At 41.0% G+C, this 20,452-nt stretch overlaps 1 protein-coding gene across 7 annotated transcripts in view; it reads left to right on the top strand.

Annotated features, from left to right (window-relative positions):
• Positions 1–20,452, top strand: part of STARD13 (StAR related lipid transfer domain containing 13) — a 286,747-nt gene that overhangs the window by 258,630 nt on the left and 7,665 nt on the right. For all 7 annotated transcript variants that reach the window (XM_050332439.1, XM_050332442.1, XM_050332440.1 and 4 more), the window contains 7 exons: positions 4,587–5,965; positions 7,363–7,536; positions 9,558–9,717; positions 13,656–13,854; positions 17,009–17,216; positions 18,093–18,207; positions 18,969–19,190. In XM_050332439.1, coding sequence (XP_050188396.1) covers positions 4,587–5,965; positions 7,363–7,536; positions 9,558–9,717; positions 13,656–13,854; positions 17,009–17,216; positions 18,093–18,207; positions 18,969–19,190 — 2,457 coding nt within the window. The remainder of the gene's footprint in view (positions 1–4,586; positions 5,966–7,362; positions 7,537–9,557; positions 9,718–13,655; positions 13,855–17,008; positions 17,217–18,092; positions 18,208–18,968; positions 19,191–20,452) is intronic.

The raw sequence follows: 20,452 nt of genomic DNA, 5'->3' as shown, positions 1-20,452 counted from the left end.
GTGAGGTACAATGGTAGTTGTCGACTCTGTTCTTGCTCTGTAGAGTGTTTGTCTAGTGCCTTTTAACAACTTCCTCTGAGAGCTGCATTTTTGGTGTCTTTGCAAATTCAGTCCAATCATACTCTACTCAGTCTTTGAGGGAACTTGAACAGAAAATCGTTTTAATGTCCGGATATGCTGCCTTTGGCATATGTCCATTTGTTCCTCTGTGTACTAGCCTCTTCAGCTTATATTTTGTCCATTCACTGGGGCTGCAGGGACTTCTTTTCTTCACTGCATCAGGGGTTCTTCTTGTCTTTGGTAAGTGCCAGCACACCTCCCTCACACCTTAGAAAGGGATAGTAAAATTTGCTAACTACACAAAAAATTTATGTCTTGGGCAGGCAGATACTACAGGAAGAGGCTGAGGTCCTTCAGGAAAAACTAACTCAGTTGTGTGTTGACCTGCTTGGACAGGTGTCTGGTTTGTGTTCACTAGCTTGTGTAGTTATGTTCAAACATAGGTACTGGAGCTGCACAAGAGACAGAATTACAAAATAGTAACATATTCAGGTGAACAATGACTGTCCCCTGGAAAATTTGTTTACATTCCTGTCCTTTTTTTCTCTTTAACAAGTGCTTTAGGTTTGGTGTGAGGTTTCTATCTTGCTTGCTTGCTTGCGTGTTTGACTGTGTTATGTTCAAAATTGAGAATTTTTTTGTTATCTTTGGTTTTTATTAATTTTTTGCTACCACTGCTCCCTGTTCAGAATGGATTGAAGCCCTCAGCTGTGCTCCTTGCAGATGACCATTGATTTATGATGGAAGTGAGATTACTGTACTTGGAACTCTTTCAGGGGGACAGAAGCTAGTTGGGTCCATACCTGCACAAGGCCATGGAGAAGCAGAGCACAGAAAAATAGGGAGAAAGAGGGGTTGAAGGAGACTTAAGTCCACAAATACAGAGTAGCTGAAAATAGAAGAGAGTGTGGGTGAAAGAAGAGGAGGAAGGAGAGCCTGCTGACAGGAGGAAATGTAAATGCAAGTGTAAAAGCCAGAAATTGGGTCTGAAATTGAACACTGAACCAAATAAATCTTATGCTGTAGATGCTGCCTTTCTTAATAGTCTCTATGGTGATCTGAACAATGAAATGCAAAATCAGCTTGCTTTGGAGCTTCAGCATAACAGGTTGGCATAGGACTAGCACAGCTGCTTGAGTGATTCATCAAAATATGGCAAAGCAAGCTGCCAGGCAAGGTTACTGTGAAAGCCAGCACAGCATGAATGTTCCTCACTTGCCCACTCTCCCACCCAAACCATTCCCACTGTGGGCTACTGTCTTCCCCTTGGCTTCATTGAGATGCATACAGAAATCCTCATGTATGTGTTGCAGATATGTCCATAAGCAATTTGGACAGACAGAGATTAGCCTTTGGATTAACTGCCTTCTGCAGCTGTCGATTTATGAGAATTCCTGCCCCCAGCTGGAAAAATGTGGCAGAATTCCACCGCAAATAAACCCACTTTTTGCCTTTTGTTAGCATCCCTCTGTATCTCAGGCAACTACACCCTTAATCAAAAAGCTGTACTATTTTAAATCAACTGTGACAAATCTGTGAATCAAAACCTCTTTCTCTTTGGCAAATGTTACCAGTTACTCCTAAAGAAACTTGACGCTTCTCATCTTCCCAAACATAATAGTATTAACTGGACTTTTGAATATGCTCCAAACTGTGCACTTGATTTCACCCTCGGTCAGTAGAAGTATACAGTCACTGCTCCAAAATGTCTGCTCTGCCTGTATCAGATGAATCATTGCTTTCAGACCTTCTCTTGATCCACTATCCCTATAGCTGGTGATGTGTGGTTTGGCTAAGTGCTCTCAACTTTTTTTGTTTTGGACGGTTTCATTTGTCAGGGCATTCAGATATCTGACAAGAACAGTGGGTCATTCAGGATGTTCGTGGCTTCCAGAATTTCTACTGATTCCATCAAAAGAAAAGCACATTATGTCACAGGACTCACAGTGCAGCTGAATTTGTAGTGAGTCACCATGGCAGTATTTCAGCATCCAGATATTTCATTTCATATTTGTCTCATTTTGCTTCTGATGAAACACAAACGTGTTTCTTTACCAGTTAAAAAGCCCCAAAACTAAGCCTTTATTTAACTGAGCTGCAAATGTTAACACCAAAAATCCTCTGTATTTTCTAAGTGGTTCTTGAGCAGAATGTAATACTGTCTTTGTTGTGGTTAGAGGCAAAACTTGTTTACTACCAGTATCCATTTCTGTTTGTCTCTGCTTTCTCAAAAGAAAAAAAAACTACCCTCAAAACTTTTGATTTAATGTATATTTACCACTGAATTTATGTTTATTTCTGTCTCCTGCTCTGTGCTCCCTTCTTGGTGTTTCTTGCAACGTCTCTACCACTTAGGCTAGTTTAATCAGCTCCAGCTTGTAGGAAAATACAGGCTAAATCCTGTCAGGTCATACAGTTATGTCAGTGCAGCTACAGGGATTTGTGTCAGCCAAGAATCTTCTTTAAGGTCCCTTTGGCTTATTGGGATGTAAAACAAATTAAAAAAAAATATTTTTATCCTATTGGCTGGTGCCATCAACGCTCCAGCAGTGGTATGCTTTGTAGATATAATTACCACTACTAAGTATTTAAAAGTACATGCCCTTGTGGTTTTTAAAATATCCACTTTGTGGCACTACTAAGTGCCACAAGAAATGGATTTTTAAGGGCCCGAAGCTGTGCAGCCCTTTGGTCCATATATGCATACAGAAAGCTGTGGAGCTAAAACAAAGGTAGAGTTATCTGATTTCTTCTCTGCAGACAAAATGGCCAAAGCAGTATTAGCCTTTTCTAGCCCTTTTCCTCATACTTCACTAGTTGCTTAATTTTTCTGTCTAACTAGCCACAGAACTAAGATTTGTGTTCATTCCTGTGAACTAACATCAGCTGCAGGAGCACTGCACACCTCAGTGTTAACAGATGAAAAAGGAATTAATAAACCCAAAATTCCATAGCTATATTTTATTTTATGATTTGGACATGATCTAAAACATCTGACTGACTTGAAGTGATAAACTGGCAAAAGCTTACGGCATCAGTGAGACCTGCCACACTACTGATCCCAATCTGCAGCTTTTGAGGTTTCACATTATTTAAGGTTTTGGGCATTCTTGTAAAATTTGGTTTACATTTTTCAATTAGAGAGGCCAAAAGAGATCTAGTCAGAGACTGGAGATAACTTTACCATTGAAACTTCATATAAAAATACATCTAATATTAGACTTTTAAAATGAGAATTTTTCCAGTCCCAAAATAGTCTTTCTGGTTTAGCACCTCATTTTAGTCTGACAGCCTGTCATATTTTACTGCCTTCATACTGCTTCCAAGAATGTGAAGAGCTGTTTGGATGTCATGTAGGTGAAGTTAGTTAGTTTGTTGTGCTTTAAAACATATGTACAAGAATAATGCAGTATAAACCCAGTTCAAAGTCAGGGGAAGGATACTCATTAGCAGTTGTGGGCTTTGCATCCTTAGAGAACACAAAAGTTCGACACTGGCTGTGTGCTTCATGCTGAAGATGTATATTTTTTTTTTGAGCAAACAGATGAGAAAAATATCATAGGGAGAGATTTTTTATTCAAATTTCTTCCTGAGGCACATGTTCTCTGCGTTGCAGAGTAGCTCCTGGAGCTGCCTAAACAAAAGCACAGATCTGTGTGCTCCAGGCTGAGGGATGAGACCAGGAAAAGCTATGGGGCTGCTGCTGCCTCAGGAGAGTTTGGAGGAAGCCAGAGACGTTGTAGCAGGCTTCAGATCAAGTTTGGGGTACCTCTGATGGCAACAAGGTCGTGAAAGCAGTGGTTACCACTGTAGGAAAGCTCACCTCAACTGTAGATGCTGCCCCATCCAGGCCTAAGCCTGGCTGTTCCTCCTGCCCACATGCCCACGGCTGCATTATCTGCCTTCCTTTGCTTGCACTCAGACCCACCCTAAGCAATACTGCCAAATATTATTTTTTTATAGTTCTTTAAGCATTGCAGCTATTATCTGTAGCTATGTTCCTGAAACATAAATCTTGTTACGTGTATCTGGTCTGTGAAGTTTATAGATGTTTATTTAGTTCTCACTGCAAAACTACGTGCAGCACCAGATATTTGCTGTCTTGGTTTTTTAAATAGCTCACATTGCTGTAGTACCCACCTATTTCCTTGTCTTTACTGTGTGTATCTCAACATCATCCCTGCAGTCAGGATCTCTCGACTTGGGCCTTTCAAAACATTTTTTTTCTACAGTTACTATGGGCATCAGTCCTACACAATTCAGTGCACAAGCAATCCACAGAAGCCAAGAGGTATCAGTGGGACTCCTAACATGAAACAGGCTTTTATTCCTTTCTTGTTAAGATGTTCACAGTCTTTACAATCAAGTGGAAAAGGGTGTTCCAAAAGGACTGATGACCAGTCTTTCATAAACTGGGTACAGAAAGACTTTGCCATCTGTTGCTCACATGGACCACCCCAACGACATTAATTCAAATAACAAGTTAAAGCACCTCCTTTTAATATGTGCCACTTGCTTTTTTCCAGAGTGAAGATTCAGATGAAGAAGATCTCTGTGCTATCAGTAATAAATGGACTTTCCAAAGAACCAGCAAACGATGGTCTCGGGTGGACGACATTGATGCTTTGCTTCACCGATCAGATAGACATGGATCTTCTGGGGACATTAAAATGAAAAATACAACAAGCAGTGAGAGCGTCCTTACGGATCTGAGTGAACCTGAAGTCTCATCTATTCACAGCGAGAGCAGTGGGGGAAGTGACAACAGGAGTCAATCTGGCCTCAGCAGCGCTGCCAGGGAGACCTGTGACTGCTCTAGCCATCATGATGTGGAAAGCACACTGCTGCAGGACTCCACTGCAATAAACACCACCCTGTTCCCCAAGGACAATCTGAAGAATGAAAAACCAACACAAACCAGAGCGAAAACCTTTCTAAAGCGCATGGAAACACTAAAAGCAAAAGGCATGCATGGAAAACTAAAAGGCTCAGGAAGAACAGGTCCTTTGGAGATAAGTGGACCAGTTCTCCAGTTTGAGCCGAAATCATTGAAAGACATGCACTGTGTACAGATAGTCAATGGTGATCTCCACAACTTAGGGCAAGATTCAGTCAAGAGAGGACTTTCCTTCTCTGCCAAATCTAGCAGTGAGAGCAGTCAGTCTGAAAACAGCAGCAGTGGGGTGAGCACACCGTGTTTGAAGGAACGCAAATGCCATGAAGCAAACAAGAGAGGTGGGATGTACCTGGAGGACTTAGATGTTCTGGCAGGAACAGCCTTACGGCAAGTTGTGGACCAAAACCTCAAAAATGAATTTCATTCCCAAGAGAACTTGGTTGTGCATATTCCAAAGGATCACAAACCAGGGACCTTCCCAAAGGCACTTTCTATTGAAAGCCTCTCCCCTACGGACAACAGTAACAGTGTAAACTGGAGGACAGGCAGCATCTCTTTGGGAAAGCAAAACTGCTCTACTCCAAAAGAGTCCGGACTGATGGCTTGCTGTCCTAAAGAGAGCAGAATTAGTATTTATGACAATGTGCCAGGTTCCCACTTGTATGCTAGCACTGGGGATCTCCTGGACTTAGAGAAAGATGTCCTTTTTCCTCGTTTAGATGACATTTTGCAACATGTCAACGGACTTCAGGAGGTCGTAGATGGATGGTCAAAGAATGTGTTGCCAGGTCTGCCAGTTGATGATGTGTCAGTGAGGGAATCTCCATCGTTGCCATTCCAATCGCCTACACAGATCACTCTTGATTTTGAAGGAAACTCTGTCTCTGATGGCCGGACCACACCGAGTGACATGGACAGAGATGGAACATCCCTGAATGAATCCGAAGCCACTGGTGTTAGGGACAGGAGAGACTCAGGAGTGGGAGCATCGCTCACAAGGCCAAGCCGGTAAGTAGCAAAATTTTGTACACAAATCCATAGACTACAAAATACAATATAATGAAGCAGAGGTGCTCAGCCTGGGAGTCAGAATGTGGAGGGCACCATTACAGTTGTATTCATCCTGTATGGGGATGGGGAATTCCCAGGTGGAAGTGGAACTTCAGGAGAAGGGGCATCCTGCTATGGAGATTCTTTTGTGGAATGAATGCAGAATTGGTTTAATAAAACATTTTAACTAAGGCATTTTTTTATCTCAATTACATAGTAGGACCCTCTATACCATGTAGGATGTATTTTCAATTTGTAGTTATGCACCCACATCTTTATGCATCAGTGCCTTATGCACTTTTTAATGCACTGCTATACTTTAAAAATGTGTCCCTTTGTGCTCGAAGAGAACCCTTTATCTTTCAGGGATGAAATTATGGTATGCAATTGACTTGTTAATAAAAGTGAAAAGTGGGATTTTGTTAATAGTTTGCAGACCTGTTTTAAGTCAGGGAGATGGGTTCCTGTTGAGCCAGGGAAGCAAGGTCCTGGGTAAAGGCCTTCATGGATCCATACTATTGCGTGTAGGGGGGCTTTATATGTGCAAAAACAGGGAGAATATACCGGTATTTTCTGATCTGCAGTCAGTCTTATCAAATCCTCACAGAGGATTCTGCCATGCTGTGGTTTACTGAGCCTGTGCTTGCTCACCTCCGTCACAAGCAAGTGAACTCTGGGAAATTTCTGAGTAAATGAGCAGTGCCAAAGTTTTTAGGATTTGAGCCAGAACTCATGTTCAGCAAAACAAGAAAATGAATCTTTTTTTCTGATGAATACAGTATATATAGAAAGTGCATTGGAGTAAAAAGACGATGTGAGTGGCTCCAAATCTTAGTGGTTACAGCTCTTGCTAAGGAAACACAAGGTTCAATCTTTTTTTAAAAAAATCCTTCAGTTTTTAATAACAGAGGTATTTGGAGAACCTCATCTCCAAATACCTTGGTGGTCAGGTTGGTCCCCTGGGATGTGTGGGACTAGGCGTCAAATCCCAGTTCTGAGTCAGATAGAGAGCATTTGAATCTGGATCTCCCACATCCTGTTGAAAGTGTGTGGGCTAATAAAGGGCATAGCAGGCAGCACTGCTTCCCTGAGTACGTGGACGGGACTCCACACCCACTTGTGAATCTAGCTTTAAAAAGACAAAACTCGGGCAATTCCAAAATTAAAGAGACTGAGCAAATTGTTTTATTTATCTCCAAGGTACATATTATTTCAGTTGGCACACCAAAAGCCATAATGTATGTGTGTATGTTTATGTATGTTTTATATATTGCCCAGTCCCATCTCACAGTATACCATCTTTTCTGCCCAATTAAAGCCGTTGTCTGATTTTTCTGTTGTTTCTTTTGCTAAAGGCGATTACGATGGCATAGTTTCCAAATCTCTCATCGCCTGAGCCACTCTGTTGCATCACTTCACATCAGCAATCAGTCAGCAGCCCAAATGAATCTTCTGCAAAAATTCTCTTTGCTTCGTCTTACTGCCATCATGGAAAAGTACTCCATGTCAAACAAACATGGTTGGACCTGGTGAGTACCACTGATAACTGGAAAAAGAGCCATTTGTAGAAGAAAGTAGTATCTCCGAATTCTGTTTACTCTGATAGTAAGTAAATGCAATCAGAAGGGGCAACGGTGGGATTTGAAACTGTCCCTTTTAATCCATTGCTACCTAATGACTCATTGGCAAAGTCAGAAATAGATCCTGGAAATCTAACTTCATTCCTATGCTCCAACAGAGACACAACCCTGGCCTTTTTAACAACACTTCAGTTCCAGAAAAATAAACAGGAGTAGGAGAGAGTGATTTAAAAGTAGGAGAAGTTTACAGTAAGTCTTATATCCAGAATTCATTTTGTTATTTGAAAAGAAACAGCTGCTCCTGATACTTTATGTATTTGATATTGGTTTGTTTGTGCTTTAAAAGAAGGGTTAGAACAGTTATGGCACTTTTCACTACAGATCAAAAGATGCAAGCTTTAGTCTAGGACCTGTGTTAGAGGAAACTTGCGACCCTGACAGCTGTAACAGCTACCTGGTCACTCAGAGAGAGGAGGGAAGGGGCAGTTGGACATGAATGCTGGCAATGTGGCTCCTTCTGTAGCAACTGGCTGCAGAAACCTGCATGTTTAATGGTATATGGACCCTGCTAGGCTCCACAGACAGAGGTATACCAGAAATGGAAATGAACATAGAGTTTATAAATATCTGAGAAATAATCAAAAGAGTAACAGAAACTCCCTAATACAGCCAGTCACTGAGTCCAAATGTAGTATGACTTGACATTTACACTGTGATTTTCGTGTTCAAAGCACCTCACCAAAATCCCACTAAATTCGTCTCTGAGCTAGATAAGACAAGTTTTCCTTTAGAAATGGGAGAATAGATACAGAGGACTACATGTGAGATTCACCTCACTAACAGCTATTACAAAAAGTTAAAAGTCTAATCTGTTATAAATGTAATCTGAGAAAGTCGGGCCAGCTGTTTGTGGTCAGAGGAAAAGGACAAACAACTCCAAAGCAGCTCATTATATCCAAGGCTGAGGGTTTCAGTCACCCTCAAGAGGTATCTTCAGAGTGTGTATTCCAGACTATTAACTCTTTCTAAATTTCCATTAGAGAACTAAAATTCAGTAAGATTAAACCTCATTTCGCTGTTCTTCATTGGTGCAGCTCCCTGTGGTTAACTGACAACATCTGTGCTGAAATGAATCTCACCTTAACCAACTAGCAGACTAGAATATAGATCCTGCTGCTTGTACCAGGTTTTCATGCTGAGAAATATTTCTTTTTATAATCAGTCACTAAGAATTTATAAGAGTTAGACTGTAAATAGCTGTAAAGTTATATGCTGTACTTCTTCAGTAGGTAATTTAATCTGAATTTTAACTCCTTCCCACACAGATGAGAAAAATCTTAGTCACATTCAGGTCATATTCATCCTTTTTATTTTAATTCCATGGCGGTCATGCCTCCCACAAAGAGCACCCAGTTTGTTCTTGTTTTCATCATCATTTTTTGAAGAAAGCAAGCTCACCAGCTTCACTTAAGTTAGTCAACTAAAATAAATCGTATAACGCAAGGGATGAATCTGACACAAAGGGATTCCCCGCTATCATTTATTACTGTAAATTGTTGGTCAACAGAAATACTAAATCATGTAACTGGTAGTATAGTCACTCAGCCTGTTAAAGAACTGAACCTCCTTTTCCATCAGATACCCTCTCCACTATGGTTTTCTGTGCTATTCCTATGAGTCCCTAAAGGATGCTTTAAACCATGTTGGCTTCAGCTGGATGGCAGCTGCATAGTAAAAGTTTTTTTGGTACAACAAATCTTTATGCTATGTCTTAGAAGCCATCCAGTTATTCAAGCTGACAAATTCATCAGTTATACAGGTTTCAAAGTGTCCATGCATTGTGCATTAAGCATTATTTCATCACCTTTATAGAAAAGGCCCCAGCTACCAATTTCTGTCAGTAGTGTTACTCGGAGAGACTGTGTAAATACCCTGATATTTTCATGCAGCCTGTTCATGTTAATTTTTAGGTCTGTACCAAAGTTCATGAAGAGGATGAAAGTTCCTGACTACAAGGACAAGAATGTCTTTGGTGTGCCTCTGATAGTTCATGTCCAGAGAACAGGACAACCTCTTCCCCAGAGCATACAGCAAGCACTACGCTACTTACGGAGCAACTGTCTAGATCAGGTATGAACTTCACTCCATGACTTGATTGATTTTTTTCTGTAAAGCCACTTTAAGCAAGCAATGGTGAGCCTTTTTGTGCTTAGAACCAGAATTATTTGAAGATTATTACATCTCATGTTGGGCCCAAATCTCTGGTGATTTGATATTTGGTGCCAATACTGGCGGTTTGTCGTTTTGAGATTTGTATACAGCTAATCTGTTGAATTCTTGCAGCTACAGCAGTCCTACTGATTTGTATACCATAGTCTACTTGAAAGAATGATGTGGGATCTTCATGTGTATTGAATCAGACCTGGGAAGAGATCAGGACTCCCAGCTTCTACCTTCATCTGTTCTGCTTATGTTTGGCTCTTGCCAGTGAGGGTTAACTGCATTCACCATTTCACAAGACATGGTACAAAAGGTTTTATTTACTTAGCAAAGAAAGAAAGTCCAAGAATGGAGAGCAAACTCAGCAAAATATTCCAAGTATTCTGTTGACAGAGTCAGATATATCCAGATACTTAGGTCAGCAGGGGTTCAGTGCCAAAGCCATTATGGTACGTTGCCTTTTATAGTGTTCTTAGCTACAACAAGCCAGCTGGGACACCCCCATTCTCAAAGTGTTTCAGATTTTTTTATTCTCTTTAGCTATAGAGCAGGGTTATACTAGTCATATTTTTACTGTTCTTCCCCTAAGGATGCAGATATGTATTTTTAGGAACATAGGACTGGGAGAAACCCTCTTGCTGATTATGTTCAGTCCTCTCCTGTTATTGACCTCATGTCATATGACCTCTTCCACAACTGCTTTTAGATAGTTTTAAGTTCAAAAGGAGCAACCAGTATTTTACTCTGCAGACTTTGCTGCTTTTCTAGGTCTGAGCATATGAAAAGCGTAGAAATAGTCTGTTCTGAATCTTTGCATTTTCTGATCACCATTCTGTTGCTGTTCAGGTTGTTTTGTTGGGTGACAGTCATCTTCTCCAAAACTGAAATCTAAAAAGTAAATGCATTGCTGGGAGTCACAACCACTTCCCTTTGCAGGCAGTGGGAACGACACATGTCCTTCCTATCATTTCTCTCTGTAAAGAGATCCTGTGGTGGTCAAACCCTGACATCTAATTCCAAGATGTCAGAGGTGATGTGAGATGAATTGCGCTGACCATATGTAGTATGGGAGCCAAGGGGTGGGACAAATAAATTGTCAGAAATGTATTAATAGGGGATGGAAGGGAAAGATGAATAGAGGCAAGTAGAAACAATATATTCAAGAAGTAACATGCCTGGTTGCCACAGTGGTCATCTGGGTTTGTGCACTGAGTGTAGGAAGAAAAGTGATGCAGCAAGCCTGGAATCAGTGATGAGGCTGGATGAAGAGACACTGGCCCAAGTAAGAGGAACAGGAGATGTAAGGATAGAGTTTGTCAGCTAAGAAGGAGAGTCATAGGAAGAAAGAGAAAAGACTGGATAAATGGGGGAGAATGTAAAAGGGAGTGTAATACTAAAGAGAAAGAAAAGGCTCTTGAGAGATTTGAGGTAGTCAAAAGGCATGGGAAGTCTGAGACAAATACCTGGTAAAGGGTTTACTTGCTGGGAAGCATCAGAGGTATGTGAAGTGCCATTTCAACTCAGCTTGAGTTTCCACTCAGGGTGGAATTGGGAAAATATTGAGTGGAAAAACAAGGAGGAAAAGTACTGATCAGGACCATTTAAAATGGTTTCTAGGCCAAAACCCTCCAGGCAATTCAGCTTCTCATCTTTACAGTTATTCCCTTTGTTCCCATTTAATTCAAAGTCTCCTAATGCCTAGAGAAAGATCTGAGCAGCCTCCAGCCTCCCCCAGCATCCTGCTTATGTGTCTCTTCTGTGCACTGCAGAAGGTGGTCGAGAGTCCTGAACAGGCTTCAGAGCTTCTACTTGCACACACTTGGTAAAGTTGAGGTTGCTCTAAATCATTGTAAGGTTTGGCTCCTGCCACTGAAACGCTTAAAATGGTGTGAGAGGCTTTGCCATTATTTGTAGGGTATGTTATTCAGTTTCAGGTTCTATCATGCACCCCATGGCTACTTGCTTGGTAGATGATCCACAGCATGAAGACAGTAAAGAGACTGGGCCAGACCAACCTCTGGATTAGTCCCATTTTATTTACAGAATGAGTCTGTAATATTGCAGAACAGAGCCTAAAACATCTTTTTCTACCAAGTGAAGAACTGTCCTTTTTTGATTAATTATTAATTTTTTCCATGAAAAAGGGAAATAGGAGTTTGGATGAATATCATTAGACAAAACCAGAGATCAAGAGTAGCAGAATGATGTGCAACGGGAGACTGTATGGGTGAGATCTGACATCTGACCTCTCAAATCAGACTTAGCTGGAAGTTTTTAAATGTTCTTTGTACCAGCAAGGACACTTTCCATCAAAAGCAGATAACTGAACATCTGCTCTCACATTTATCTACCACAGGCCAAAACTTTATTTTTTGGACAGAATTAGCAAGTGTTCTTCTGTGTCTTCAGCACACGTTTCTAAGAGGAAAAGGGATTTAAAAAGAAGAAGGGAAAGTGTAAGGAAAAAATAGATTAAAATGCTGGATGCTCTTTCTTGTATTCTTTTGTCAGAAACAGGAGTGGAACTTCGCTTGTGATCATAAATACAGTACAGAGGGCACACTCCAGTTTTCTGCTTCCTATACATAAATTTAACTCACAAGCGATACTAAATTCATCAATAAGAACACATGGAAGAGCTTCCTCCCAGCCAGTCTGGTGTAGCAGTTCATCTCCATATAAATAAATATACCCCTCACAGAGCTGCGGAGTGTGTGATTTGTGTAATTAGTGTCATTTACACGTGAGTTAACAAAAGTCCTAAATACCGTACAGCAGAGCATAGGAGGTGTTCTAGGGAGAGGAGGGTCCTACGTGAACTCTGTGCTGCTTCTTATTGGAAGTAAGGGGGAGAAGGCCAGAAGGCATTATTTCCTTGCCTGTGCACGTTTGTTGATTAACTATGCCATGCAGGAAGCTGCACCGATCACCAGCAAGACAGCTGTCACAGAGGAACAGGAGTATATAATTCCAAACCTGAAATGTGCTTTTTCCATAGGTCTTTCTCCATATTTCACCTTTTCTCCTGCAAAACTGAAGGGAAACAGTGCTAACACTTCCCAAATGAAACTGACTTGGGAATAAATAATGTGGTTTAGGCTCAGGAATTCGCCCTGGGGGAATTCCGCTGGCTAGAAGGACAAGAAAGGGCAGCACTGCCTTGAAGGCATCATTTGAAGAATTACCACTTCCTTTCAAATAGAAAGCAAACAGGATAAAAATGTATCTTAGTGACATTGCACAAGTAATCCTTCTGTGGCCCTCGGCTTTCAAACCGGGCTTTTCAGTGGGATTTAGGAGAACTCTTGGAAGCAGAGTAGGAAGGGGGAAGCAGGAAGGAGGAAAAATAGATTTGGTCTTAATTTTAAAGCTTTACCAGGACGTACTAATCTTTTGCCACAGCATTTATTACTTAGCTAAGCATAATATTTTCTTGTTAGCCTTCAAAACATATACCCAAATAAACATGAGGAACCAGATTCTCAGCTGGAGTAAATCAACAGACAGTCACCCAAGCCAAGCAAGCCAGGCTGATTTATATCAGCTGAGCATCTTGCTTAAACTCTTCAGGCAGCAGGGAAATCATGCACTCTGAACTCTCCCACTTGGATGGGACAGAGAGCAGCAGCTTTATTAACCCTTACAATCCTGCTGTGAAAGCATGTGCTTGCCTGCCAGAGTTGGGGTCAAGTCATGACCATCACATTTGCAAATTTTCTTTTGTTTTGCCTAGAGTAAAATAAGCAACCCAAGCTTTGGTCATAATCAAAGCCCCTCATAATAGATTTATATAAATATATAAATAAATAAATATTTTTGGAGTAACATTTTCTTTTTCACTTTTTTAGGTGGGTCTGTTTCGAAAATCTGGAGTGAAATCCCGAATCCAGGCCCTGCGTCAGATGAATGAGAGCTCCCCAGAAAACGTCAGCTATGAAGACCAGTCAGCGTACGATGTGGCAGACATGGTAAAGCAATTTTTCAGAGACTTGCCGGAACCTCTCCTCACAAGTAAACTAGGAGAGACTTTTCTGCACATCTATCAATGTAAGTTGACATATTTCTATTATTATAAACAATTAGAAAATACAATATATTATATAGTAATATACTGTAAATAATTTTGGTATGTTAACACTGAGTGGGATTCTTTCTGCTGATCTTTGAGATATATAAAAGAACGTCTCTGCCATCAAAATCTGTCACTAAGAGATTTTTAGAACCACCTAAAGGTTTCAGCGTCAAATTTTATGAAAAGACAACCTTCAAATATTAAGAAGATTTGAAAATATCAGCCTCATAATCAGAAAGAACCCAGAAGGACAGGCTGCTTTGGACATAAAAAGTGTGAAAACTCACATTTGTGTCAGATTTCTTTAAAAATGTGGGCACATTTCATGCAGACATTTCAATATAAGTGAGTCTTCCAGGCATGGAGAAGTGGCACTTGAGCATGAGAACCTGTGTCTGTGCAGTCCCCTTCTTTGCTGTGACTTTTGATTATTTGCTTTTTCGTTGCAGTCAATAAACTGTATATGCAAAAAACAAGCTGCTTTCATGTAGATCATCAGCTCTATGTAAAGAACTCTTAGAGAAAGAAAGAAACTAGAGGATTTCTTCTTTTCATTCCACCATGAGCAATCTTGAGCAAAATCTGCTCAGACTCAGATGCATCAGAATGATGAAAATCCCTGTAGAACAGGAAATGACTGTGTAACTCCTCTCCAGACTGAGGGAGAAATCAACAATGAGGAAAACACTGAAAAGCCAGAGGAATAGGGAGTTTTTTCCTGACAATGTCCATTACAAAGGCCAGTCAGCCAGTTCTCTGGCAGATGCAGAAAACCCTACCCAGCCAGCCTAAGCCAAATAATTGGAAGCACTAAAGAGAAATGTGTCTAGTCTTTTCACTTGCAGACATTTCAGCTGCCAAAACAATAGAAAGACATTTTAAAACACTGTATAATCCCAGTGCTTAAGAATCTCAGTTACTTCCGTTCCTTCCCTTTACTGTAAAAATCTGTCTGTGGCACATAGTCACTAATGTATTTACCATCCCACTGTCTGTAGCTGGTAAAGAGTGCTGTGATTCTGCATGAGAGAGACAGCATTGCAAATAAATTTAGTGGATTTGGCCATACGTGATGTCGTGGGACACAAGTGAACTGAAACAGTTGGTGCCTCGCCCTGGACCATCTTCTTTGCCTGCTCACAAGTTGCAGGTCTTGTCTGCCTCCACACACATTAATAAGCTCATTCAGAAAAGCAACAGGAATTCTGGCTGGTAATAAAATGGCAGTCGCAATCATTTCCATAGTGAAGTGGCCAAGAAGATTATCCACTACAAGGACTACATGTCCTTGGAAACAAATCACCTTTAAACTATTGCTTGATGAAAACTGGTAATGTCCCGCCTTGGCACAGAAGAGACTGCAAGTAAACTTGCCAATGGAAGAGAGACATGGCAGACCCCAATGTCACCAGCATAAGTAAGTCTGTTGCCAGAAGGACTCCCTCTTCCAAGAAAGGAGCCTGGTGTTAGAATTCACAGTAGCTATGAGGCTGAATGGTGAAATATTGATACCAGCCAACAAAAAGTGTAAGAAGAGTCATGAGCTGATTCTATAATGCCTGTGTAGTACTGCAGTGGGAAGTCTGAAGAATTCTTCTTTACACTAGTCAGAGGGAGAAAAATGTACTTGGAAAGATTTTCTTGAACTGCTGTAATAATTCAGAGGATTTCACTAAGACTTGAGGATGGGTCCATTTAAACCAAGGTAGGAACAGGAAAAGATGGTCTCTATGGACACTGGAGAACAATCCTTGGATTAAGAATGAGTAGCAGGGGGGAATTTTTCCATGTGACCAACAACAAATACATTTTTCTGTTTTAGACAGTACTGACAAAACTCTTTTCACAAGAAGAAAAATGTTGGAAATCTCTAGGATACCAATTGTATTTCATAATGTCTGCAATTAAATTAATCTGTAGCTGGGAGTTTTTCTTACCCTTCATTCTGTTCAACAAATTGTTAATGTGAACTTAGGAAGGATTTTTCCTCTCTTAGTGTATTGGCAGGGGATTTCCGATTTTCTGGAACTCACTGAAGATATTTTTCATATATCCAGAATGGCTTGAATTGCTGTAACACAGAGGATTGGGGATGAGATGATTAGTGTAGTAGTCTTCCTTGGCATAGCATTAATGAACTTTTTCCATTTCCCTAAAACTCTCAGTTGCCTAATGTTTACCTGTGACTTGAAGAGCTGGCTAGTCTTCTTTATGTACCCATCAGCACAACAATAAAGGGGGAGGCAGGAATTACCAGGGTGCAATGTGGGAAGAAAAGACGTGTTGCATGAATTTAGCAAAGGCTTCTCTGACTTCTCAGAAAGACCTGGCCTTGCTGCTTCTAGAAACTTCAGAAGCATTAGGCTGTGTTCATTTTGTCATTCGTGTCTGAAAGCTTTTAAAATAAAGTGCTTGTACAAGGCTACCAGTCAAATCTTAAAAACTGGCTGTTTTCTCTACTCTAAATCTGCTTTTGTTCTTCTTCTCTTCAATTATATAGGGCATATATAATTCCCAGAGGAGGGCTTGAAGTCCAAACTGAGAAAACTTATGGTTTTTTTAGAAATGAATCTGTCTGAGGTGCTATTTAAGCATATCCATTACTTCTTTCATTAAACTTATTTACTGTTTAGAACACGGATGTAAGTGTTTTCCTGAAGCTTCACCGAGACTTTCAAGCTGTCTTCCCAGGGGAGAAAAGAAACCTGAAAAATACCAAAACTGCTCTCCCTTCATAAACTTTAAATGAAGTTCAATCACTCTTGGGAAAAGCCTTCAAACAGAGAAACATCATACTTTGGTGTGCCAAGCTGTGCTTAATGGAGGAGCAAAAACCACAGCTCTTCATAAGCCAGCTAGTCTTCCTCTCTGTCCCCTGTCAGCTGCCTCTTCACAAAGCTGTTATCATAGAATCATAGAATCATTAAAGTTGGAAAAGACCTCTAAGAGCATCAAGTCCAACAATTAACCTAACACTGCCAGGTCCACCACTAAAATATGTTCCTAAGCACCACACCTACATGTTTTTTGAACACTCGTGGGCACTGTGAATGTCTGTGCTAGCTATCTTTCTAGCTCCTTATCTGATCCTGCAATTGACCCTTCTGAACGTGACTTGCTTTTCCTCAGACGTCCCCAAGGAGCAGCGGCTGCAGGCGGTGCAGGCTGCTATCATGCTGATGTCCGATGAGAACCGGGAGGTTCTGCAGACTCTGCTGTGCTTCCTGAGTGACGTCACCTCCGTGGAGGAGAATCAGATGACTCCCATGAACATAGCTGTTTGTCTGGCCCCCTCTCTCTTCCATCTCAATATAGTGAAGAAAGAAAGCTCACCAAGGTACATTTCTTCTCAACACTATAAACAGTCGTATCCCTAATACAGAGCGATGCTTTCAGTGGTATGCAGGACAAAACTTTCCAAAGCATCTGCTTTCCAGCACACATTAAACAAGGCATGCCTTCAGTGAGAGGGGAAAACCCACGCTGCAGAGCCAGAAGCACACTTGTTTTCACAAGCCCAGAAGGCGTTTCTGGCTGTCTGTTGAGAATATGCAGTGCCTGCTTTCCATGTGAAATTTTCATTGGAGCACTAGTGAGTTTTGCGTGACTAGTGTTGACTTCTATGAAGGGAAGGGGCTTGATTTTGCAGTGGTTGAAGCCAAAGACTGACCATGTTTTAAAGGATTTTAATATGTAGATTTTCAGTGAGTGTTTTTTCACTTTCAGTTTTCTAGCTACATTCTGCCATTTGGGCAGCCAAGTTTATTTCAGGCCACATTTTAATGGTGTGTAACATGGTGAGTGTAGACTAAACAGGGCATAGACCCAGTTAAACATTAGCAGTCCCTCCTGATTTTTTTTTCATCCCTCTGGTTCAGAGTACACTGAGATTCTTGCTCATGTACATGTATAACCAGTGTCTGAGCAAGTGCTTAAAGCAGTAACTTTACACCATGTCTGTTAAAAATTCATTTCAAAATGTGCAACGCATAATGCAGGATATGCATAACCTTTCATTCTTTTACCTTTGGCTCAACAATATTTTAGGTAAACATTTTCCCTTTAAAAAAGGCCCAACAGCCTGAGCAGACTTTGTGATAAATAAAAACTAAGGATAGGTTTTCCTCTCTGGTGTTCGGAACATCTTGCTACTGATTGCTTTCATATTAAAAAGTTCAGCTCTTTTTACCTGAGATACTGAATTCAATTACAGAGTAATACAGAAAAAATATGCAACAGGGAAGCCAGATCAGAAGGACCTCAGTGAAAACCTGGCAGCTACTCAGGGACTTGCTCACATGATAATGGAATGCAACAAACTTTTTGAGGTGAGTGAGAGACTCAAACGGCATTATTCATGGCCACATAATGCAGCATCCTTTGAAGTATTTTTGTTTATGCTTACATTTTCCACCTCACATTAGCTCAGAGATTGATGGTGCCTCATTTATTTGTAAACTTGCTTCATCTAAAGTTTATGTATCTCATTTCTTTATAGCTGTTCCCTTCTAGTATTCAAAAGATGGTTGTTCCCTCCTAGTATTCAAAAGATGCAGGGTAATTATTCTGTGACAGTTTTCAACCCAAATCACTGGATTATGAAATTTTAGTCTAATTTAAATTAAAATTTGTTGGTTTAAAATTTCAGTTTATTACAATGCCTTTAACACCTCAATTAAAACTTATTCATCTGAAAGAGTTCATGCACTTTATTTCTGTGTGTCATGCAATAAAGTTAAAATCACACAGATACTTACACAGCAGCTGGAAGAGAGAAAATTCTCATATCTCCCCTCCCCAAAAGCATAAGGCAATGTTTCTGAGGGCTAAATGAGAAACAGAGGTTTATTGACATCCAGTTTATCAGTCTAATATGGTTCTGGATTAGTAGTGCTGTTCTGAGCCATGGACTGTTTCATTAGACTACTTTGATTTTTCATCTTGCATAAAGACAGAAATAGGTGTACATTTTACAGGCTCATTGCAATTGGATGCTGAATGGTCCATCAACCTAGAAACACACTGCTTTAAGGAAAAGTTCTCAGCAGAAGGTCTTCCCTGTGTGTTTTCCCTCCCTTCTGTGGCACAGGTCCCACATGAGATGGTCACACAATCCCGAAACTCCTATGTTGATGCAGAAGTGCATTCTCCCACCCTGGATGAGCTCGGGAAACAAGTGGATGAGGAAGGAGGGAACTATCAGATGTACCTGGAAAATCTCATGCAGAATCTCCAGAAAGAAGCAAAAGAGAAATTCAAAGGATGGGTCACATGTTCCAGTATAGAGAACACAGAGCTCGCCTACAAAAAGGTAAACTGGGGAGATGTGTAAGAAGCAGTAAAGAAACCCAACCAAATTACAGCCAAGCTATGGGACACCCTGACACGTTGCGTGGATAAATACATACCCTTCTTTCTGGCAAGGCACAGTTATTTTTTTTTAAGGATTACTCAAATCAATTAAAAATGTAATATAATAGTGATTCAAACACGAGATTCCAGGAAAAGGCACATAAAGCAAGCTAAGGTCTCCAAAACAGACAAATAAGTGAAACTGCAAACAACACAGAGTTAGCTGGAACATTAAACAACAGAAAACATTACCTGAGTAAGCTCTTTAACTGGAGGACATGCAAAGTTTCTAACTAGCTCCTCATGTTTGCCAACAGTTTGGAGAACATAGCCAGAACATAGATATTATGAAACCTTTTCAGGCTGCCCAGTGCTTTATTAGCCAGACCAGCCATATGGCCAGTTTTATCCCAAATCCTCTTGCCCTTGATACTGGTGGATTTTTGATAGTGCAGCTTTTATTAAAATTTCTGGACTTTTTGCAGGCTCCATCACTTCTGCAGGGAAAGCCAGACTACTGCAGCCAGGAGGAGGGTGCTGTGGGGTCCCCCACAGACAGGGGAGTACAGGGGTGGTGGAAATGCAGTAGCAAAACAGAGGTCTCCAAACCAGAAGCAGCTAGTGAGAGGAGGGGATGGATTAGGAGTGGGTTATACTAGTTAGGTAGGGGAAGGGCACTGGGACGGATGTGGGATTTGGATGGTGAGGGGGTAGGAGGCAGCATTACCCCTATTTGGGAAAGTGCAACTCCTCTATCGGGGCAAAGAAACTGCAATCATTCTGGTTTGTAGCCAGCTTCTGTGAGTGACCTCTCCAGGGAGGGACAACGGGGCTCAGGTGGGGGTGGGATGTGGAAGAAGGGAAGGCATGTGAGACTACAGAGGGGATTGGGAGTCTCTGCATCTCGAGAGTGGGGTAACTGGGGAACTAAGAGATTTGGGGAGAATTATAGCAGCATGAAATAACCTAAGGTGAGTTTCTGGGGAAACAATCCTGGATCTGTGGGAGGTAATAAAGGTTTCTGAAGCACTGACAATGGTATGTGAGTATGCTAGGGTAGGGAGGGGTTAGAAAAGCAGGGCTTGCAAGATCCAGTGATTACAGTTAACTTGTTTACTGCCTGAAATATGACCCCTAAGACCATGCAGAAAAGCTGTATGTGTAGAATCTAGAACATTCAGCTGGTGCATAGCCCAGCACTTTCTGCTCACCCTATCGCAT

This window comes from Myiozetetes cayanensis, unplaced genomic scaffold (assembly GCF_022539395.1).
Source record: "Myiozetetes cayanensis isolate MyiCay16 unplaced genomic scaffold, myiCay2020 scf5-8, whole genome shotgun sequence".
NCBI classification, from domain to species: domain Eukaryota; kingdom Metazoa; phylum Chordata; class Aves; order Passeriformes; family Tyrannidae; genus Myiozetetes; species Myiozetetes cayanensis.
Note: the sequence above shows the minus strand (reverse complement) of the source record. Positions and strands in the feature narration are given on the sequence as shown.